The sequence below is a fragment of the Cygnus atratus genome, chromosome 7 (genome assembly GCF_013377495.2).
Source record: "Cygnus atratus isolate AKBS03 ecotype Queensland, Australia chromosome 7, CAtr_DNAZoo_HiC_assembly, whole genome shotgun sequence".
Classification (NCBI taxonomy): domain Eukaryota; kingdom Metazoa; phylum Chordata; class Aves; order Anseriformes; family Anatidae; genus Cygnus; species Cygnus atratus.
This window is the reverse complement of record NC_066368.1, coordinates 7,662,642-7,686,839: the sequence shown is the minus strand read 5'-3', so window position 1 is coordinate 7,686,839 and position 24,198 is coordinate 7,662,642. Positions and strand designations below refer to the sequence as shown.

General features: G+C 39.7%; 1 protein-coding gene across 1 annotated transcript in view; it reads right to left on the bottom strand.

Moving 5' to 3' along the window:
• Positions 1–12,724: 12,724 nt before the first annotated feature.
• Positions 12,725–24,198, bottom strand: part of HSPA12A (heat shock protein family A (Hsp70) member 12A) — a 57,041-nt gene continuing 45,567 nt past the window's right edge. The window contains exons 7-12 of the mRNA XM_050711953.1: positions 21,049–21,220; positions 18,206–18,292; positions 17,540–17,644; positions 16,187–16,445; positions 14,804–14,907; positions 12,725–13,359 (exon numbers count right to left, since the gene is read on the bottom strand). Coding sequence (XP_050567910.1) covers positions 12,725–13,359; positions 14,804–14,907; positions 16,187–16,445; positions 17,540–17,644; positions 18,206–18,292; positions 21,049–21,220 — 1,362 coding nt within the window. The remainder of the gene's footprint in view (positions 13,360–14,803; positions 14,908–16,186; positions 16,446–17,539; positions 17,645–18,205; positions 18,293–21,048; positions 21,221–24,198) is intronic.

Here is a 24,198-nt window from a genome sequence, read left to right as displayed (position 1 = left end):
CAATACAGTAAAAATCACCTAGTCTACCTCCTCCTCTGACAGGAGACTGTATAACAAATTATAGGCTGAGAAAAAAAAATTCAAAGGGATAAAGGTTAAAAGATTAAAAAAAAAATCTGAAACTTAAATGCTTAACAGGGAAGTCAAGACCTGAAAGCAGAAATTGGTGCTATTAAATAAAGCAATTGTAAAGAATGAGATATTATGGAATTGATTAACTAACCAGAAACCAAACGTTTCCTCGTATCACCTACCTCTTGTCATAGATTTCAATAATTTTGAAAGAACAAAAAATTAAGAGTTGGCATATAAAGAGAAAATTAATCATTTAAATACAAGTGAATATGCTAATAGAACTCTGGGAAGATTAACACAACACACCAAAAGCCCCCAGAAGTGTTCAAGACATCTGGAGAATTTCTCCAATTGTTTTTGTTTTGCTTTGTTGTCTGAAACAGGTCCAGCTGTTCTATCACTCCCAGCCAGAATTCCATCAAAGGACATTTGCACACTAGGGTTTGGGGCACATTTTGATTTTCATAACAACCCTGTGGACTTCTTTGTTCATGTAAGGGCTTATGGGCATGGAAACAATGTGGAAAATGTTTCATCTTACCTTTGCGAGGAAGTAGAACAAGAGAGGTGAAACAGCTCTATTACAGCATTTGCACTATAGTCAGCAGTTTTGTTGTTTACAGCAATTCTGCTTTCTCCATCAGTTAAGCAGAGCTGAAAATAGTGCTATATAATGCTTACCATACATTGTTGGCATCATATCAGTCATATTGATTTAGGTGATGGAGCAATGAGAATCTACCAAGACAGCTTGTGATTCTTCCACACCCAGCAATTCTGAGTAAAATAGCAATTAAGTGACTGAGTCTAAAGCACTGTCTTCCAACACTCTTCATTTACATCCTGGTTTTCTGAAGCACAGTATGTCCCATAACAGCCACTGGAGAAGAAAAATTTAATGACAGGGAGTTCATAAGGTGGACTTGAGGTGCTGACATCTACTCAAAAGTGACGGTGACTACCAAATGAAACAGGCTTTCTGCAGTACAAAAAAGGCTACTTTGTTGCAGTTTAAAACCACATTTTAAACTGCTAAACCTCAATGCATCCTGCCTAAACATCCTCAGCAAGTCCTTCAGGAAGTTAGAGATTTCTCACCCTCCCTGAAGTTTTTCATCACAGCATTTTTCACATACCTGAAAAGCTCAACACGCTTCAGTAAAGCACAGGTAGTCTATTGGAAGTTCTGCAGTATAGGATTTGGAAGAAAATGCTTTAATGATGCCAATTCTAAAAGCAAAATGAGTGCAAAACTCACAGTATGTTTCATAACCATGACTTGTGGTTTACCACATAAGAACACTCTATCAAAAACACACCCAACTAATATAACCTTAACTACTGCAAGGAGTTCCTAAGGCTTAACCGTGCACCCCTCAGATTGCACACAAGAAGGCCTTTAATCAGCGTTTGCAAAAGTCAAGAACACAACATGCCTCAACTACTCACATCACATTTCGTTGTTTGTTGACACTTTGCCAGGGCTTTCTGTTTCTTAATAGGATGTGCACAACAGGAGTCCTCTGTGTGTGCACACATCGACTGCGGCTTATGTTTCCAAATGTCTTTCCAGCAATGAGATGTTTATCTGCAAGAAACCAGCATCCACTGTCTAATCCTCGAAGTTGCCAATGGAACTGTTAAAAAAAAAAAAAAAAAGATCATATGTCTACACAACATGATTGAAAGGTTTAATTAGAGAACTAGATACAGGGCAAGCATGGGGATAGTCTTCAGATGTGTCAAGACTGTCAGAGGCAGGAAGGGTTGGGAATGCTCCTGTGTTCTCTGCGGGTAGGACAACCACAGAGACTCAGAGCTGACACTACACAGAACTTTATGAAGGTGAGTACAACAAAAGACAAATAAACTGCCTAGGGAGAGAGTAACTTTGCAGCCCCACCCCTAGGACAAAACAAATTAACTCCAAAATTAATATAAATGTGTTTTAGAACAGCCTCAGTCACATTACACATGTTGCACACTGCAGATTCTTCTGCCATCTGGGACCTTTGCTTACACAAGAAACATTGGAAGAAAATTATGTGAAGGGAAGGAGGATGCTGTACTGTTGTTTGTGAAACAGCACAGTTAAGTACAGGACCCCCTGCAGATGTCATGCAGGACCAGCACGTTTTCTGCTGGATTCAGCTCTGTTCATGGTTAACTTCCTTCAACTCCTCTAAATTTGAGGAGTTGATAGTCTTCTAGAAAAGGTGTGAGGGGGCAATGGGTTGAGAAAATAGATTCATTAAGAACATCTAGACCAACACCAGATGATCTGTAAAAGCTCTGTGAACGATACATTACACTGCAGTACCCCAACCATGGCCTTGGTATGCGTTAGCAAATAGCGATGCCACATGCAGTATGCAGTGTTTGTATGGGGGAGGCGTGGAGAGGCTGTTCTTTGTACTACAAAGGAAGAGGATATGTTCAGTTCAGTGTCCACTCTTATCAGCTGATGGCAGAAGGAAGTTCTTAGTAGAGGTGCAGAGCTTATTCCTCAGAGGGAAGGAAATGCTCCTTGTTGCTGTTATGAAAACGAGAGTCACCTCTCTGGCTCCTTAGAAGAACACTGTAGTTCAGCAATTCAAACTCTGGTATGCAGAGCTGTCAGTCTCCCGATTGCTTCCCACTTTGAAACCTTCCCCAGTCTTCAGTTGCTATTGGAACATATCAATGCTTCTGTCCTTCCACATCCAAATACTACTTACACACCTCTTAGGTTGAGTCCTTTGGTTTCCTTACACTTAATCCAGGAATGTCCTCCTTGTACTTGGCTCTGCTGCAGCACGCAATATTCACAGAATAAGCTCATATTGTAATTTTCACTCCCCCGGCTTCACATCACCTCACCTGTGGACACTGATAAAAGGATCATAGTGGCCACAATCTACCACATTCTTAAAATCCTGAAAACAATTTTTTGCCATTGCATGGTGAGGAACACCATGTCCTAGTTCAGTGGCTTCTGCTCTAGGCACAAAGCCAGTCCAACCTGGGATGTGAGCATCTGGTAAACTTCTCTCAGTTAGTACAGTCCTCGAAAAAAACGAGAAAAACAGAAAATAGATGCTACTTCAATTATAGCCAGCACCTATACAATTATATGTTAAACAAAGGCAACAGAATTTCTTGGCTTGCAAAAAAAAAAAGTGGTTAACTGACTTTCTTCATACACAACACTTGGTCCCTTTATATCACTGAGGTCTGTGTCCAGTTGCTTTTGATATACCTCTTGTTGATCCTGATATAATCGTACTTTTTTCTATCCAGCTAGCTTCTCAAAATATATTTACTTTTGAATATGTATCTCTCTGACTACAAAGGATTTGAGGGCTTGGCTAACAGCCAGGATGGGCTAGACTCAAAGCTCCCCTGAAGTCAGTACAAACCTTCCTATTGAATTTAATGAGATCTGAAGCAGTCCCTAAACAGTGAAAAGGCTCCCTCACGTAAGTGTTCATGTCATTTCCACCGCGCTGTCAAAATTCTTACATAGGAAACTGCCTCCTGGCTGCCAAACAGCAGTTTCAACAGGACACAGGTGACGTCCTGTTCCAGACTGCCAGCTTGTATGCTGCATGCTGTTAAAATAGATGCCCTGTTCAGACACCAGTGGTAGCTGCTGGTAAGGGCTGCATGAAGCAATCTAGGAAGAATAGGAATAGTGACAAAGTTACGAGCTGCAGCTAAGGAATATTTTATAGTAGTGAAAGGTTATCACGGTAGAATGGGTTTCTGGGGCATCCTTTGTAAGACTGAAGTGCAAGAAGAAATGCCAATGCAAGGCAACCTTGGGTTAATATGGCGGAAGAAACAAAAACCTGGATTGCAGTTCAGCTTGAGTTGATGCATTTAAGAGTCAAGGTATTTTTCTATTTGGATTATGTTCCCAAGATAAGATATTCAGTGGTCTGAACTTATTTCAATAGAGGGATCTGAGAAAATGTTCAAAAAGAATGAAACAGAGAAACTAAGGTCTCAAATTCTGTAGGAGTCCAAGGAGGAAAGCCATAGAAGAATTACAATGTATGATTAATTAAAACATAAGGGACATTGTGTGTTCCTCATTAGCCAATAGTTAAGGTTGCAGTGAAATCTGTTGTAAAGGGAGGAGGTAAACTCCCTTGCAATAAAAATGATGCAATTTACTACTATCTTTACTATTAGAAGTGCAATTTAACATTCTGGAGAATTAGAGATAAATGTTTAATGTTTAAATGTTTAAAGTGCAGTAAAATTCAGAAAAGATTAAAAGTGTATGCTCTGGGAATTTAGACTTTAAGGTTTCCTTTCAATGATTTGTTTGTAAACCAAGAATACAAAATTGAGACCCATGGAACTGTACAAGAAAAATCTCAAATACAGACTCACTTTTTAAAGCTGACATCCAACATTAGTACCTAATGAGACTGGCAACTGACAGGAGTGAAAAACAGTTATACAAAGCATCCGTAGTTGTCATCAATTTATCCAAGCTGCACCTCTTGAAAATCAGGCATCTCTTTGCACTGACTAAAGAGACTCCAAATCAGCTGTACTGGAGAGAGATGTTTGGGTGACGTTTAAGGGAGTTATTTAGGAAACTGAAAGGGGATAATGCCTTTGGGGAAGTTGGACGCTGCTGTCAGGGAGATTGTTTTATAAGTTGTTTTATTCCATGGTTATTAGCAGAAGGCGTGAAAACACTGTACATTTCAGCAAGGATTTCTATAGCCATGGAAGAAGCAATGTAGGATTTATACAAATTCCTTCCTATCAAGAAGGGGCTATAATTTTAAATAGAAACACTCATATGAGAAAACCTTCAAATTTGGAAAAGTCCAGTGAAAGGCCCAAATTCTACCAGTGAATGCACACACATGAACCTCCCCTGGAAATCAGAGCAATGCGCTCCAACACTGAAAGCAAAATTTGGTTCTTAATGTGTCCCTGAAGACTGTAATTATATTTCCCATTGTACTAGTAACATTAATTGAATGTTTAGCTGAAATCAAGTTCATTACAAGTTAAATACAGTACCTAGCCTATTAGGATGGTGTTTATAATTATAGTCATAGAGCACTTGTAAAACATCTTCATTGCAGCAAATAGGTGGAAGTTGGGGTGTAGTGGCTGCTATGCATCTCAGCTCATTCCCTGCATCTTTGCACCTTTGAATAGTATTTTAGTGCAAGGTCACACACACCGCTGACTTGTCTCCATAGTTAGTGCCAACAGTCCCAAATTTTAGACACATGGCCTGCAACATTTAGCAGAAAAAATATATCACACAAGCTATCATACAAGTTTTTCAGTGCAGCAGGACCTTATTAAACATTCCTAGATCTAGAAACACCCAACGAACTTGCACATTCATGCAAATATACCTGATTATTGGCCAGTTTATTGCCCTGATAATATAATATTAGCAATAAACCAGACTTTGATAAGGCTAAGAGACTACAGTCCTTTATGATATGTCTATTTTTATGACTTTCTGGGAAACAATCAATCACCTTTTATGCATTTATTTTTAACCAACTCTTAAAGCAGACTCGTACCAAGTATTTACCATTTACCAAATATACCATTTATTTTCATTACCAGTTCACCACAAAATGTCACATTAAAGTTCAGCCTCCAAAGTCAGACTTCATAATTTGATGGTGAAATACAGTCCAAAATCCTGTATTCTGCCAGACTAAATGGCAGCTGCTCCTCAGCTCCAAACAGCATCCTTAACCTGAATTAGTATGGAGAAGAAAAAATACTGAAATACAAAGCTACCATTTTGGCTCCGTGTCTCTGCATGGCACAAACAAGGATTGGAGTACTATAACCCATACTGATGTCCTTGGTCCCTCATGTAAAATGGAGGTGTCTGCATAGGACAGTACCTGTTATAAGGCTGCAAACATAGCCCTGTTCACCAAGGGAGTTTCCTGAGCACAGGGATTCATTGATGATGAGTTCTGCTATATTAATGAGAGAAAACAGGACCAAACATACTGTGTACCTGTGTATCCAGATATCAGGATTTTTGGCGTATGTTTTCAGAAATGTCTTAACTTGAAAAAAAAAAAAAGTAACATTGCTCCTTCAATTAGCAGGCAAAATGTAGGGTTTTTTTGAACTGTAGGGGCTGTCCTACCAATAATTTTAATAGCATTTTACAATTGCAACTGAATTTTGGAAGGTGTGTGGTTAAATAATTGTTCCCATTTTTCATCCAATTCTTTCCTGTTAATAAAACCGAAGAGAAACATCAAGTTTCAGCATGAAAATATGTGACATATAGGGAAATATTTCACTCTGAAAGGGCGTGTACTGGCCCTGCTACCAAAGCTAGTAGCAGTTGCTTTTATTAGTCATGCTTTGGTTGTAACTATTTGTTTTAATTAACACTGGAACTGAGTAACATTTGTCATTAGATTGTATATCTAGAAATAACAGTCTCTATCCTGGCGGTATTTTCACTGCTCCCTCCAAGCAAGCATTCCTGCATCAATGTTTATATGAAAACTTAAATGGTACTCACTGCAACTGAATCTGTTTTGTTAATAATTGATGGGTGACTGACAGACATCTACCTTGAACACATTCTGGATTATAAGGTGCCTGGAACCAGAACAGTAATCAGCTCTAATGTGGCACAAAAATCCTTTCACCTGATAGATTACATCTGTAAGGAAAAATTAAATCACAGAAACAACAGAACAGTAATCTAAAGAAACAAACAAAAACAATTTGCAGAGTCAGCTGCTGCTTCTGGTTGAAAAGAGATAAATGGCTAAATATGATCTTAGAGGCCAATGGTGTTTGGGAACTAAATCCACACCCACACCCAGGAGATCACTATGGAATATATAATTATAAGCGTGAGGCCTTCAGGACAACAAGTGAAATAAAATACCTTGAAGATAGAGAGTAGAAACGGATTTACTCTGTCAGGAGATGTTAAGTCACGATGTCAAACCTTCCTTTAAAGTATTAGTACAAGGAAGAAAAGGGAACTGAACTCTCACGCTTTCAGGAGAGCAGCTGATTTCCCATAAGGGGCTGGGAGCATCAGACCAGCACCTGGAGCAAAGTCCCAGTTCTGAAGGAGAAGGGGTGGGAGCAGCCCAGCCCTGCTTCTACCACGTTACCTGTTTTGAAGAGTACCTTGTGTCACAGGTCAGATGCACAACAAAGCAGAAAGGGTGTAATGTAAGCACCACAGGGCTCTGCTACAACCTGGTGGCCACTGACTGCAGGCATCCCAGCCGCTGTATGGCCACGGGCATGGATGGTGTGGCAGGCCAACAGCACGGCCGGGCTGGGGTACTGGCGTGGCTGAGGGCAGGAGCCAGGGCTGAGCTGGAACAGCACGGCTGTCTCCTCCTTGGCGGTGGCCTTCCTGGAGAAAGCATGGGCTCATCTCCCTCTCCAGACTCAGGTGTAAATGCCTGGGAGCTGCAGTAATACTTCAGTGCTGGTGGCAACCTAAAGGTTTGGAAGAGAAACCCATGTACTGGCATCATCTAACCGCATCTACTTACCATTTCAGAGGTATTTCCCATCCTTCCACAGGCAATATTTCAGGAAAATATTTTAAGTCTGTCCTGTAACAAAAATCTAAACTATTCAATCTTACTTTTGGAAATTTGCCTTTTCCCTGGATGTGAACACGATCCAGATTTTCACCCTCTACTCAACATTCCTTCATGCTCATCTCCATTGGCTGTAACCAGGGAACCTCCACAGTTACATGGTGTTTTTTGGTTTGCATTTTCTACAATATTACGTTTTTCTAGTTATCATCAAGAAGCTCTATGAGTTTTGTAGAGAATGTCATGAAAGAAATGGTGGCTTCAGCCTTGAGCATATTTGATTTCTCAGCTCTCATTCAGAGCATCATTACAGAAAAAGCCTAAACTGTTTTTGATGTCGTCTAAAATCTTTCTGTCTTAACTCCTACAGACACCCTATTCACAGCTACACAAACTGCAGCGGAATTTGAGTAATCACCAGCAGTGACTGCAACCTCAGGCCTGCACGGGCTCTTGGTGTCCACACATCTAGAAGGTTGAAGAGACCTGACATGCAACACATGCTGTTGGTGACACTGTTGCTCAGTTATGCATACGAAGGAGTATCCAAATGTAAGTAAAACCACTTGGTCTTTCATATCCATTTCCATCAAAACATAAACACCCAAAAAGAAAAGTTAGTTTTACTGTATTTTATTTGACATGGTTGAAGACACAAGAACACTCAAGATACAATCCAGACAAGTTGTGAACAGCTCCAAACATCAGTGAAATCTGAATTTATCTTGCACAGAGGTGAACAAGACCACAATGGTTGGTTTTATAATATAGTTTAAGACTATTTCAAGCAGGTGAGTACTGTGACATTATGCCCAACAACTTTTATGCTATTCATCCGCTTAAGCCACTTCATATTATAAATATGCAGGTTATCTTGGCGATTAAATCTCTGCAATACATAATTAGCCTTCTCATAATAATGCATTAAAACTCCTGTATATATGCATTGGTAAGAATATACCAATGTTAACTGTCCTAACCATCACTGCACATGTATCATATCCTAGCACAATTAATCATTCTATCACAATTAGTTGCTAACTTTCAGCCTAGAGTTAAGCAACTTTGACCCAAACTTGCAAGTTCATGCTTAGAGCAAAACTTCAGTCGGGGCTTTCTGCTTTGCCTAAGGATAGCAGGCCTTGTCTTCTCAACACTAAGTTGCACAATGTCATCTGAAATCCCTACCAAAAAACTCTCTGCAGGAAATTTCCTGCAAAAGTATCAGAACTACTATTCTAAAAATGACCCATTTCCTAATAAATTTCTCATTAATTTTACAGCCTAACATTCTCTATCAAAAGGGGCATCCATTTGCCACTTACAATGTAAAGTTTTTTTAAACTGGGTTATAGACAACAGACCACAGCATAACGCTCTACTTACAATTCTAATTCCTTAGAGAGACAAGCTAATTTTCCATTCTCGGATTTAAAGAGGGCAACGAGGACAGTTGGGAATTTGCTCGGTAGTTCAGTGCTTTGCAAAGATAAGCTTGATAGTGCTCTCATCAGACTGAACAAGGAAGTGCAAAAATATGCAAACTCTTCAATATTTTACAGTTACAGCAGAATAATTTTAGCAACAAACCCCTGTTTGGATCCAGATGGAATCTTACAAAAGGTGAACAAAAAAGGGCAAAGAATTGCTACTGTGTGGGGAACTACACTTTAGAAGAGCTGCAGAAACTATTGTTAGCATTCCCTGCGGACAGGCTGAAAATAGCACAAAACCCATGGATCACAGGCTCTTGCAGTTCACCTCCTGTTTGTGGTGGGGGGTTGCAGCACTTTCCTAAACCAAATTCTGCATTAACCTAAGGCCAACGGAAACAAATTCTTGTAGAATTGGACCCGTTCAGTTTAACACAGGATGCAAAGACACTGAAGCCTTCTTTTATTTAAGAATTTTGTGTTTGGTAGGTTGTAGTGGTAGACAATAGACAGGCTTACCTGCATCTACTATAAATCACCGTTACTTGGCTCTGGAAAGTACTTTTTTAAAAATTAGAGTAGATCCTTAATAAAACTCCAAAACCTAGAGAAGAAGCTGTATATCCAGATCATACAAGCTAAATTTAACTTGGTTTTACAGGAGGATTCATCCATTATTATGATGAACTGCTGGAATGGTCACCATCTGAAACAAAGAAATGAAAATCCCAGCAAAATACAAGTGCATCTGTGTAATATACTTAACTGGTATGACTTGCATTGCAGGAAGAATGTTGTATTCTCTGACACACCAACATTTCCTTCCTATTATTATAAGATCAGCCTTTTACATTTCATATCTTACCATCTTTAAAGGCCTATAATTATGGAAGCTGATTGAGAAACTATGTTATTTAAAATTAACAGCTGAATGAAATCAACAGAGGCAAAGAGCATTTTTATACAAGAAAATAGCACTGTAGAAAGAAAGAGTCTGTACAATATTTAAATATTGTATATACATAAAATTATATTGTTCATAACTCATCTTAAAGTTTCTCTTGTTTGTAAACCATGGAAAGCAACACACAAAAAATCCCAGTATTTAGCTTTTAAAGCATTTAGCAGGCAGCAGGAAACCGAATGCTAGAAAGCACACTTTGTAATTATGGAAAAGTATCCAGCCGTATACTGTGAGTAGCATTCTCCATAGTCCCTTTTTTTTTTTTTTTTTTTTTTTAAAAGCTGAATGCAGAACAGATTTCACATTCTACTAGGAAATTCTGCAGCAGACACAGAAAACTCAACAACAAAATGCAGTGGACCAGTTCTGCAGCTCTGGACTGTGGCAAAACTCCAGGATAAACACAGAAAGCTTAAGTGCAGGATTGGAATGTAAATCAGTGAAATCATTGATAAAGCTTTCATTTCCCAGTAGTTTATGTAACTCATGCTCAACCTATTAAAAAGGAAGGTTAAGTTTAACAGTTAAGATTGCAAAATTTCAAAAATGTTATGAATTCCAGCAGGTAATCAGGCAGCTCTGTATAAATGCTTTGAAAGTGTCAGCATGTTAGGGTAATTCAGGTTAGTTTCAGTCTGCCAATTTGGAGTGGATTTAGATTTGAAACTGAAGTTCTCAGCTCATGGCAGATGCAGATCCTAGGTTTCAGAAATCATCCACCTGTAGCATTTAGCAAAATAAAAACTGTTCCAGTTTTAGAAGAAATTTTCCAGGTGAACATGCTTAAAATATTTCCAGAATGCTGTTATTTGGAAAACAAGACGCTACCATGACCATCATTGTATTTCACTTGTGTTAGAGCTGCGTGGTCATAGCCATGTAAGAAATGCTTTATTTAATGCTATTTAGTTTTGTTCTCTTAGCCCGTCTTCCACTTCAATGAACATTAAAGTCAACCCAGAAATATATTAATTCACTCAGTTAAAATGCTTCCAACTCAAAATGTATGATAGCACTCCTGATCTGGACATTTTCTCTCTTTAAAATCATTTAAAACTTCCTGGACAGCTATCATCTAGCCATACTTCCAAACATTAACACAGGGATTGACTAGAAATGGTCAATTTCTGGGAGGAGTGCAAAGTCCTGAACTTGGGGAGGAATAACTCCATACACCACTATATGCTGGGGGCCAACTAGCTGGGAAGCATTTTGGCTGAAAAAGACCTCAGGGTCTTGGTAGACACAGTCTACATGAGCCAGCAACGTACCCCTGTGGCAAAGAATGCTAACAGCTTGGCAGCATGAGGAAAAGTACGGCCAGCAGGTCAACGAAGGTGGTTATTCCCCTTTATTCAGCCCTGGCAAGACCACATCTGGCATCCAGTTCTGTGCCTCTCAGTACAAGATAAACATGGACATAAGTCTGAGTCTGGCATAGTGTTATGATGATGATTAAGGGATTGGTGTCTCATGCATGCGGAGAAGCTGAGAGAGCTGAGACTAGACTCCAGGAGAGAAGGCTTGCCAGGGGGATCAGGAATGCATATAAATATCTGACAGAAGACAGTAAAGAAGATGGAGACAGACTTCTCAGTGGTATTTCAGTGAAGGAACAAGAGGCAACAGGCACAAACTGAAATACAAGAAATTCATTTTAAACCTAAGAAAAAATCTTTTTTACAGTGACGGCTGTCAAGTACTGAACAGGCTGCCCAGAGAATTTTAGGCATCTCCAACTTTGGAGATATTCAAACCCTGACTGGACAGAGCATCCTGTTCTAGCTGACCCTGCTTAGAGCAGAGGGGTTGGACCAGGTAGCATATGGAAGTCCCTTCCAACTTCATCTATTCCCTGTTTCTGTGATTTCATGTGGAGGCTAGTAAATGTAAGTTTATAAGACCTAAAAAGGGGAATAACTTTGTTCTTAATAATTTTCTAAAGTATAATGAGGGTAATGCTAGCTACTTAATCCAACAGATAGTTCTATGAGCTTTGACAAGAAAGGTCTTTTTCTCAAACTGGGGCAACCAACAGTAGGCTCCTAAAATATGTATGTTTCCTAAATATAATTTAGGGCTTTCCAAGGATATTCTTTTCAGTGGGATCTAAGAACTGAAGAAGCTCATTTCCCACTTCTTTACAAACCTTATTTTCAGCACTAAATTTTTGACAGTCCAGTTCATAATCAAAAGAACAAAAGAAAGCTGTAACCTACCATTTTGTTCCATGTTCAGAGGATGATGCTGTTTAAACAGATACCCCACACATACCCCCCTACAACAACCACATGGGTTAGCAAATTTTTTTTGGAGGAAAAGGAAGAAGTACAAGAACAAGGCAGAGAGATTATGATTTTAAATATTTTTTTAACTAATCTTCAGGATGCAATAATAATCAGTATTTACTGAATAAAGGTAGATCTTTAAGCATGCTTGAACAACTAAGGAACTTTTACTACCTCTGGAACTTTTGCTCTCCAGACTTTTTAAGGGTCTTTTAAAAACCAGCCTTCGGTTATCCAAGGGCACAACCGTGACATACCCCACCTTACTAGCTGTTCTCATATAGCCTGCTGAAATTCAAGATGATTACGTGACACATGAAAGTCAAAAAATGGAATAGTGGACAACCAGTCTCACAAACAGGCCATGGTGGGGAACGTGATCTGTTAGTAGTTTAAGAAATCTATACCGACTTTGACACTTTTCGAGGTGGCAACATCAATGGCCATGGCTTTGATCTCAGTGTCCCCAAACTGCATAAGTGTTTTGATCTCCCGCCTGTTTGGCACGGAAGCATCAGTTCCTGTGAGATCCAGGCGAAGGGTGCCACACTTTTTCACTCCAGATTCAGTGATGAAGCTGACATTATCTTGTTCTGAGCTATAGATATTGATCACTATTACTAACTGAGAAGGCTTGGCAGGCGTGTAACTGCGTGTCACAGTTTCTCCAAGGGCTACGGATTGGTCAGCTGAAATAAATTTGTCAAAGACATCAGTGCACCAGCGTGTGCCATCTTTGACTAGCAGCTTCTCTGGTGGATGCTTCCCTTCCACAAACCGATTCAGCACACCCACACCGTAGGTGAGAGGCGAACGTCGCACTTTGATGACAGCCGGGTCTAGACCAAAGAGGACGGCTCCTTTGAGGATAGTGAGCCCCACATCCTGAGGAATGATGACTCGACATCTCGAACCAAAAGCGCTCTGGACAGCTTGTTGGAGTAAGGGGGATTCAGCGAAGCCACCCACCAGGAACAGAAACTTGACATTGGTCACTTCTGGCTTCTCAAACACATCACCTATACAGAAACAGAGCCCATTCAATAAGGAAAAATTCACTGTGACAAAGTAAAGCATGTGAAGCTCCTAATGTCTGAGCGCACGGAATGTCCCATGCACATGCACAAGATCTGAAACTGCTACATCATACTTCCACCGTCAGCATGCACTAGTTCCACTGCTGAAGCCTCTTCTGTATTCCCTTTGACTGGGGCAATGACTGTGAATGAAAACTTACCTCAAAGCACAAGATATATCTGACGTAGCATTTACGCTTTCTAAACAGAACTTTCATTTAGCTTGTATCAGTCAAGGGAGACACAGATTTTTTTGCAAACAAATTCTGCCAGTCAGATTACTGGTGGCAGGGAAAAACAGACATCACCTTGTCACTGCAAGTATCAGTGAGATACTCCCAAACCTAATGGAACCACATCCCCTTTATAGCATTCCAGGCAAGTCACCCCATTTTAAATTCACTTTTTATTTCTGACCCTACCGTCTTAACTGCAACGTGTACCATCTGCAAAATGCCTCCTTATGTTTTTACAGATGTTCTCTCTTAGCTTAAGTCCACGTCCCCTACTTTCAAGAAAATCATACAGTTCAGTTGTAGGCTCACCCTTACGCCGTTCAAATAACTGATGCAGTGTCACTGAGGTATCTGTCACAACAATCATAATTTGAGGCCTCTCCCTCCCTGCTCACATATTAGCTGTTTTGTCCTAGTTGTCTTACTCATTTGTGGCCTCTCAAATTTACCCAACAATACCTCACACAGACTGAGCAAAGCTGGATATTCCATTCCAAATTTGATTTGATTAGTGCTTTGTAATGTGTACAATAGCAATATTTCACTCAGTACATATATTATACTCTCTTTGATACAAATCCAATCTTCCACGAGGGACAGTTGAAATAATAAATTTCTCAATAACCCTATGCCATTTTCCACTGCTGGATAAATAAATCCATTGCTGCTTAAGCCATGCCTGGAAACTCTTTTACCATGATGCACCATTTATTACTTGCGTGTTTAGAGATCTCAGTGGTTTGAACGGTCATGAAAAAAATTGGCTCTGTAAGTCCTTCCACTGATGAGAAATGAACTAGAGGCCTTAATAACAGTAACAATCATGTAATAATTATGTCTCTGGCATTATTTTGTTCTTGCCCAAAAAAGGAAAAAGAAAAGTATGATCTGGGTTAAATCTGTGCAATTCAGCCTTCTGAAAGCATGCAGCCCTTTAAAAATAAAGTAATTGAAGCTTAGGCAGCAATGGGACTGAATCACACTCAAAAACTAGCACTAGAACTAGGCAGTAAGACATGTTATGGTGATGTCCCTTACTTGAAATTACTTTCCTAACCACTTTCTAATAACTCCAGTTACTGGTTTGAAACAGGTACGCCAAACTTCAGTCTTAGCTCAGCCAGAAAATGGAATTACACACAGATACGTACTAAGGTGTTGAACAATCTGGTCAATTGTGGGTTTGAAGAGCGCATTCATTGCATCTGGGCTCATCCTCAGCATTCCCTGGGAAGACCACTTCACAAAATCCACACTGCAAAAAAACATTTAGAAAGGACATTAAAAGAGTACAGAAACAGCCAAGCTCTCATAAGACTCACCACATAAATAAACAAATGAGTTTACAGAATTGGCATGTAGTTTGCTTGGAAGAAAGTGCCTCACCTAACCTCAGCCCCATACCGAATGGAGCAATATAAAATTTCCAGGGATAATTGTTATTTTTGCTTGTTTAATTGTTGTTTTCTTTGCCTGATCGCCTCCTGTACCATTACCAATGCTCAGCTGCCTTCTGAAACAGCTGGCAGTCAATCCCGTGTTTGCTCATCTGAAACAGCACCAATTCATCCCCAGACGGACAACATTTAGATTACAGCAGTAGCAGGCCAAAGCCATTGGAAACAAGCAAGGAAAACAAGCACGCATAGGAAGTCTCAGGAGACAGAAAGGAGCACAGTATTTGATAAGGAATAATGTTCATTAAGTGAATACAGGTATTATGTTATTCCATCAACGATGCACATCCATATAGCTTGGTAATTTCCTTTTCATTCACACACGTTCTATGTCACCTTTACATTTTCTATCCCCTGTTATTCTACTAGTTTCAGTTTATCCGGGGGGAAACACTTCGCATTCTCTCTAAGATTCATCATTAAGATTATTAATAAGAAGGAGATGGTCTTCTGAAGGGTAGTAGTATTTCCAGAAATTGTTAACAATTTCAAAACCTCAGTTTCACATAGGAAGTGACTCTGATCTAAGTCTTTTAGGCTTAAAGTACATTTACCAATAAGTTTAGGAAGAGTTGCAGGAGTTTCAGCCTGAATGCCACATTCAACATTCACTGAAGAAAAACTTTCATAACTTTCCCCAAGCTACAGAAATATTTATGCATCTCACTTAAGATCCTGAATTCATTCCGGGGCCCAAGCCTCTGAAAATTTAGATTCCAGGTAACTAACTTTTAGACATCAAATTCTCTATTTTTTTTGACCTCCCTAATTAACATGTAAGCATATATGAGTCAAAATATATAGTCGAATTCAGTGAAATGACACAATGGTGGCCTAATGAATGTCATGGAAAAAAATACCAGGAGAGTGCAAGTATCGTATTGAAAAGCTTTTGCAACAGATTGATCAGAACTTTGCATTCTGGAAACTGCACTTTAGGCAATCCCATTTTCTCATCATTATATTGCATTTTTCCATTATTGTCTTTCAGTCTAAATGCAACTAGGATATTTTAATTATTTGTTTCTGCAAACAGTAGTTAATTCTGCATCCATTTGAGTTTAATCATCTACTCACTTGCTTTTCCTCAAGGCATGTTCTACACTGTGGCCTCGAAACTTCTTATAATAGTCAATGAAGGAGAAAGGCAGGGTGATGTTTAGTGGATTGGTCCTGTCTGGAGCTGCTGCCCGTTTACGGGACTCGAATGCTATCATCAGATCTACCCAGGCAGCAGGACGCTTGATTTTAAATTGCTCAATAAAATCTTCTCCAAATATTTTACACAGGAGCTTTTCAAATTCATAGTCCACACCTAGGGAACCATATGGCCCACCTGCATTACAAACAAAACACAGCTTTAATATCCTGAACTTCTTATTAGATTTCAAGTAGACCAAATACACACCAGATTGACACTACTACGACTGTCATAGAAGAAGGTCCAAAGAAAGAGGTATCTTTTCTAAATATAACAGTTTGTCTAATACAGAACATAATCTTACCTTTGCCTCATTTTTACACCTACACTGTGTAATGCTACCAGCATAAAATAGAAATACTTTTATTACAAGCAGAGGAAACTGCCGTCTTATCCACACACGAGAAGATGTGAGTTGGACTTATGTTCAGGAGCAGATAGACCTGACGTACTAGATGTACAGTGTCCCCACTTGCTCTTACTAAGTTGTTTCCTGATGTAGTCTTACAGCCACCAAGACCGAGAACACTCAGCAATGAACGATACAGATGAAGACTAACTTGGTATAGAGACACAGCAACAATTAGCAGGCTGTCTCGTGTGGTTAGCGGCTTAGCAAAGACAAACACAGAGGGGATTTGGAGTTCAGGAAGGGAATGTCATTAAAGGAATTGCACTTCATTGCACTCTTTATGCCTTTCTGCCAGAGGATTGTAGACCATCCTTGTTACACTGGCTGTGAAATTACTGGAATATATAAGCCATCCCTTAAATCTAGGAAAATTCCTGTTCTGCTAATAGGCACTTTACAGGGATCCTGTTGTGACACTCAGCTTTTCATACCTCCGCATTACTTCTCTGAATATGTGGACAGAGCAGCAATGTACAGGTGACCTCTCAAAGGAGAGGAAGATGATGACTCTACTAACAGAAGTCAGACCAGGAACATGGCAGAAAATGTCCTGAATGGGAATCAGTAATACAGGAGGTGGCAGTTTCTTATCCTCACAAAGTGAGGTTTACCATCCTAAAGTATCAGAAGCATGAAGTGTTTTACCCCATTCCGCTGACCAGCATTTAGGTTACACTTATTTGGAATGCTAATTACACTAATTTTGATTCCAGGAAGAACTGTTAGTGAAATGTAGTGAATAATAAAGACATGAACTTCATTTACTGACAGGTCAAAATATTATATAAATGAAGTGAGCAGTGGAAGTGTCACCTACCTGTTGCCTTATATAGCTCCTTCAGATGTCCTTCAGGGAGCCTGATCTGATGGACAGTCATATCCACCGTGCCTCCTCCACTGTCAACGACGATGTACCGGTCTCCTGGTTTGACAAAGGAATAGGCAAATGACATTGACATTAATATTATCACAACAACATACTGCAATGAAAACTTCTTAGGGGCATGATAAGCATGAGGGATAATGACTTGTGGAAAGTTATGAATGTCTACACTGAAAATTTGATATTTATTAGCAGCAATTGATAATAAATACAAAATTCGGGTGACAAAAGCCATTGTCTTAGCACAGATGAAAACTGGATATTAGTGGAATTGCTTGTGCTGCTGATGTACATTCTAGGGGTTTACCAAATTTATACTACGGCATATTTACAAAACCTGTTCTGAGGAAATAGTCTATTCGTATTTTAAATCCTTGGTTACTTTCTGCGATCTCCTGAAAAAACTCTTTTTTGTTAGAGGATACAGAACTGCAGCTCAGCCTTAGCAACTCAGAGCCACGCATGCACTTCTGTTTGCTTCTTTTCCTATTTATAATCATTCGTAGAACAATGCAGTACACAGCAGATTTGTGGGAAACACAATGTTTGCCTGCAATATAAAACCCGTGAGAGCAAAATTTATTCAAGAAAGGACACTACCTTCTTCCAGTTCGGACCAGATCTCTCCTATGACATTTTCCACCAAAAAGGTGCGACTCTGTCGATTACGACGGACGTGTTCCTTAGCTAGTCATTGACAGAGAGAAAATTATTGAGTATAAGAAAATATGAAGAATTTGACATCATATGCTGTTGGAAACAAGTGCAAGCATGTTGATAGATCTCTATGTATCACTTATTTAAACAAATGAACAAAAAATACTGTGTTAGAATTGGGAACATTACAACATTGCTCCTAGAAAGAAGGAAAAAAGGTTTTTTGGATTTTCTGTTCTTCCTTGATACAGACTGGATTAGCAAAAACAACCTAGCATGCAAGCCACAGACAAGTCCTTTTTCATAATCCTTCATTTTACTTTGCACAGGATATGCCGGGCTCAACCAGCAGGCGGCAGCCCCGCTCCGCTGCCAGCTTTTCCGCACAGCAAAAAGCCAGCATTTACAGGGCGACAGATTTGGGGTGCTCCGGCAAAAATGCCTCGGGAGCCTTTCAGGACATCAGCCTGTCTCAAAGCAAGCATCGAAAGCTTCACAGGTTCAGAACTTCTCAGGGCTCACAGTGATCATCAAGTCTGACCCTCCGCTGACTCAGGCAGATGACAGATAAAGAAGGAGACTAGTAACTATTTCAGCCTTTACTTATGGAAATCCTGGGCTTATGTGACAGCCTGCAAAGCACTGCCATTCTTCTATAAGCAAACAAATTACATTTTTCCTAATAACTAAGATTTGGCCTATTATAAACACATAGAGGACACTTGCACAGCATTTTTAATATATAGCAATTAAAAATTACACATAATCTATAATGTTATAACAATGCATTAACTTACAAGACTTAATTTCTACCTAGGCATTTAAAGAAGCAAGGAATGAGAAAGCAAAGTAGTGAGAGCCTTGGCTATTATGCTTCTTAATCAACCTGTACAACTGGATAATCAAAAAAATGATTTCCTTTGTCACTTTCATTCACAGACACTTCCATAAAATACTACAGAAGAACAGGGATATCCTGTAATACATGAAGATATCGTTCTTTCTGAAGATAACACAGGCCAATCACTGAATGCATTTTGCTTCTCATTTCTATAGTGCCTATAATCAGGAAGAAACCAGAGGCTTCACTTTCACCCATACCAGCTCCATGAAGACCCTATGATGCAGGCAAGCTGTTAGCCTCATGGTACTGACTTACCAGCTCACACCAGCAGCTTAAATGACAAAGGGTTCAAAGACAGAACAAGCAATATGTCCAAGCAACGGACACAGAGCCCACAGAAGTCAATGGGAGTCCTTTCATTCCCTTCTGTGGGCCAAAAGCGAACACAAGAGCCAGTCTTTAACTACGACTGAAGTAAAGTTACCCTGGCTACTGTGAACAGTAAAATTTTTGTTTTGGCTTTGCAGCAATAATGCAGTCCTCGGAGAGCTTCTCTCTGTTTATATTTAAAGGGCTTTTCTCCTTAAGCTGTTCTCAGCTTGTCTTGGGTACCTGCCATGCCTTTATGAAATTTTAATTCTAACCCCAAATTAATACACTCCAAACTTTGTTTTCATTAATTTTGACACGAAACCTTTCTGATCCCCAATAGCTTTTACCTTACAAAGTCAAGAAAGAGAATGGTACCCATTAGCAGAAATCCGTGATCTGCCAGATTCTGTCCAGCTTCAAAACCTTAACCAAACTTTTTTTTTTTGATTATTTATTTTCTTGGAGGCAAATCCCCATGTAGCAAGCAAGTTCATGGAACTGGAATAGTTCGGAAGGTGAACAAGGGGGAGAACGTGTGGGGCCCCTGAAGGGATTGTGCCCTGTGCCCGGCACAGGCCTCCATAACACTGAACACATCTGACAAGTGCTAGCTGGGAGAGGCAAGGCATGAGAAAATGAGGTAACGACTTCGCCTAAGAAAAACACAATCTGGTAAGTACAAGAATAGGTTTGCTGGCACAGTTTTCCATGTGCCTGTATTGTTTTGACCTAATAAATATGATAAAATGCAAATTATTCTGAAAAATTCCTTCTGGGATAGATTGACACGCTAGCACTTGTATCACTGCACTGTTACAATTCACGCAGACAGAAAATACGCTATGCAAAAATGACACCACATTGCTTCATTATTGTCCTTTTTTTCCCCTCCTTCCAATCTTAGTCAGGATACCAAGCCCCAAAATCTTTGCAAATCAATCTTCAAACACTGATATGAGCAACTGATCACAGGTCAATAAATCAGAATTGCCATATCTATTTTCTCTTCTACACACGTAGATAAATTCATTGCTGTATTCCAGTACTGTGTGTTCTGCTGAGTGTTGGAAGTACTTAATGGTATTTCATAAAGATGATATCATAAAGCATCTGCCAAAACTCTGGAAGAACACCTCAGACTAAAAGTCTCAGTGAGATCCAGTAATTTAACATTGCTTTGATAATGCAGCTAATTGAACACACAACTGTTTCCAACAAAGTTAAATAAAAATAATCCAACGTGAAGTATTACTTTTAATTAAGGCAGAAAAATACTGATGTGAAAATACTATGCGTCTCCTAACCTCCCTCGACATCCCAATATAGGCAAGGCAATGAAGCTACCTGCATGCTAAAATCCAAGCATGTGCAAAAACGTCTGCTGGATCGATCAATGCTTGAACTAGTCTCATTACAGTGAACAGCAAAATAGTGTATATAAAAGCAAACTGATGCTAGCTTGAAACATTATAAGACAGTAGAGACAACAAGACACGGCTAGAAAACAGCCCTCATGGACAAAGCAAACTTAGGCATAAGAAAATAAGAAGTGAGTTAATAGAAGTAGTACCCTGTGTAAATCCAGTTCCAATTGTGTCGCTTGGGCTATAGCCATTGACAGGTGCCCTACTACTCAGGTCTACCATCTGGTGAAGGCGAAGCTTTCGGCAGTAGATAGAGGCAGCCTCAGGTTCCAGGGCAATGATCAGCTGCTCGGGGTTTTCGGGAGTTGCCATTCCTGCCTGCGAGAGAGAATTGATCAAAGAAGAGGGCTGGAAATCCCGTAACCTACAGCAAGTGAACAAGCATTTCCCCAGCTCACAGTTTCAGTCAGGTCAGCCCTCCGAGTTCAACGCACAAAGAAGCTGCTGCTGTTCCCTAAAGGTCTTGAGCTGGGACTCGTCCTGCCCACAACGTATAGCCACAACTCACAGGCTCTAACAGGGAAGTAGGCATGCACTTACCACGCTGGCTAACTGAGCAGCTGGGTGCCTGACGGGGAGAAAGGAAGAAAGGCATCCTGAAACCTGGGCTGAAGGGCCTAAAACATAATCAACCTATGAATCTGCCTGCTAAGAGGGGCCCCAGCCTCCTTTAAGAAATAATACCTTTGGCCTCTCTTCCCCATGATATTTTAAGTATGTCTTACTTTATGTCCCAGAAGATTTAAGATATACATAGTCCTTGCCAAAGCAGACACGGACCTTCCCCCCACCGTGTAGATTATAGGAATATGTGATATCCTTTGCCAGTAACACATATATAGACTTAAAATCATCATTTTTCTATTCCAAAATATATTTGAAGTACATTCCTTGTTATAACAGCTCCAAAATGCTGTTTTCAAGGAATCAGAATAGAACAGGGCAGGTTCCCTAAAAATCTAATGAGAAGAAGCCTAAAAACAATCTTAACTAATGTTTGCCATCCTTTCTCTTTGCTTTCTGGATTTTCAGTCTTCAGACACAAAGATTTTCGAAGAAGCCACAACTTCTCATGTAACCACATCACTCTCAGAGCTGTGCTTAGAGAACAGTAGCAAAAAGCAATTGACAAAATAGTATTTTCATTTCTTTTCTCCTGTATTTCCTATGATTTTCTGTTAAAAGATTATCATATCTTTCAACTCCTTCTGCCCAACTTTTCCTTTGGATGCTGTTGTTTTTCAGTTAAATGCCTGATTACTAAAGCATGCTAGCAAACAAATACATGTATGAGTATTTTTCTGATTCCATGGTCAGTTTTCCAGCAAACCTTCATTTCAACTTATACACATGCATTGTGGTGGCTTCAGAGCATCCCCAAAGAAGGCAGAATCACATGGGAAGCCTGTTAGCTTGGACTGGACTTCAGTTTCCTTCATACACCTGCACTGTGGGCTGTGCTAATTGCTGGTCAGTTTATACCTGCAGCTAGAAACTCAGAGTAAAGCTTGTTCAGGAAGCAACACTGGGGTAAAACTTGGAGATGTAAAATTGTTCTTCACATTTACTGGCTGAATCTTTTTTCCCTTTATATTACAATAGGTAAGAGAGATGCATTTTTATAGAAAGCATCTTCCTTGTTGATTACAAAAGAAGACAAACATCAACAAATGAATTCAAAAATAAGAAAGTAAGGGTTATAATAATGTGTGCTCACGGTTTTAAAAGCACACTGTGACTGGGATTACGGTCACTTTACATTCTTTAGTGCTGCTAGGTTCCTTGTGCTTTGGTTACATCCACTGTAGTCAACAGCAAAAGCTGAAATTAATGGAACTGTCTAGGAAGGAAAATACTTCTTAGAGTATCAAGCCTTAATATATATGTGGCAACACATACTGGAAAAAAAAAATACATTGAAAAGAATGCTTGCAACCAAACTCTCAAAATTTGGAAAACGCAGATTTACAGCAGCCCAGAGTAATCCTAACAAATATAAAAGTCAAGAAGAGGTCCAAGCCAGACTGCCCTACCATCACACCACTTGAATGCAAGCATGTTTGCAGGCACAGGCTTAGGTAAAGCTCTGAAGCTGTACTGCGGATGAAGATTAAGCTCTTGGATTGTGCCTTGCTACAAGCCCAAGCTTTCCTCCAAGCAGTCCAACTGTACTAGGCACAAGCAGGGCTGGCTACATGCCAGCTCACTTCAACATCAGTTATCTCCAGATGAGCTCCTCTAAGCAAAAATACTTCAATCTGTAGCACTGGAAGGGGCACCACTCGAGATAGGAATCAATTCTTGGTCATTCCTGACAGATGTTTATCTAAGCTGTTAAAGATTTCCAAGAATGTGCAGTCTGCTCTCACAAACTATCCCAGTCCTTCACTGTTCTTGCCTTTGGAAAGTTTTGCCAGAAGTCTCATCTGAATCTTTCTTGCTGCAATTTTAAAGCCAGCACTTCTTGCCTTATCCAACATGGGCATGGAGAAGAAATAGTTCCTTGCTTCCCTGCTGCAGTTTTCACATATATAACATCCATTATCACGTTCTGTGAGAGCTCTGAATCTCAGCAGCAAGTGTTTTTTAATAGCCAGCAACGTGGATGAAATCAGCATGCTCAGGGTGCTCTGCGTACTGGCCATAGATTAGTAGCACATACAAAGCAATTTTTCGTCTTGTGTCTAACGTGCACTAAAAGAGATAATCACATTGTAGGGAAAAAAAATAGTTTGTTGCTAGGGATATTAAAATCCAAAGGCTGCATCATAAAGCGTTTGCAGAGGTGACGAGAACTGAGTTGCACACATAGGAAATGCACTGGTGATTCCTAACTAAGAAGTAAGATCATATTAATTGTGATATCTGCTCAGGGGGGATTTTGTTATATATTTCTAAGACTGGCTCTGCTAAAAGAAAACAGTTAACTATTAATGATAACATTTGCTTCCTCCCCTCCTTCAGCAGTAGTCTGCACCATGAACTTTTCACATTGCAGCCTGCACGTCAGTGGGGGAAGGCAGTGACCTGCAGCTTGGACTCAGATCCATGTTCTCAGCCCCTCCAAGTACAGCAGATGCTATTCTTGCTACTTTTTCTGTCTAGATATTATTTTAACATATTCCAAGTATCTCCTGAGGAAAACATTCAACAGAAATGACAGTTTTTAACGGTTCAAAGCACAGTTGATCCTAATAGGATTTCATGAAGCCATTTTTTGTTGTAGTTAAAAAGCTTTCCTTACAGAGTTTGATGGGCCAGTTAGAAGTGAAGAATGCATTATTTCAACTCAAAAA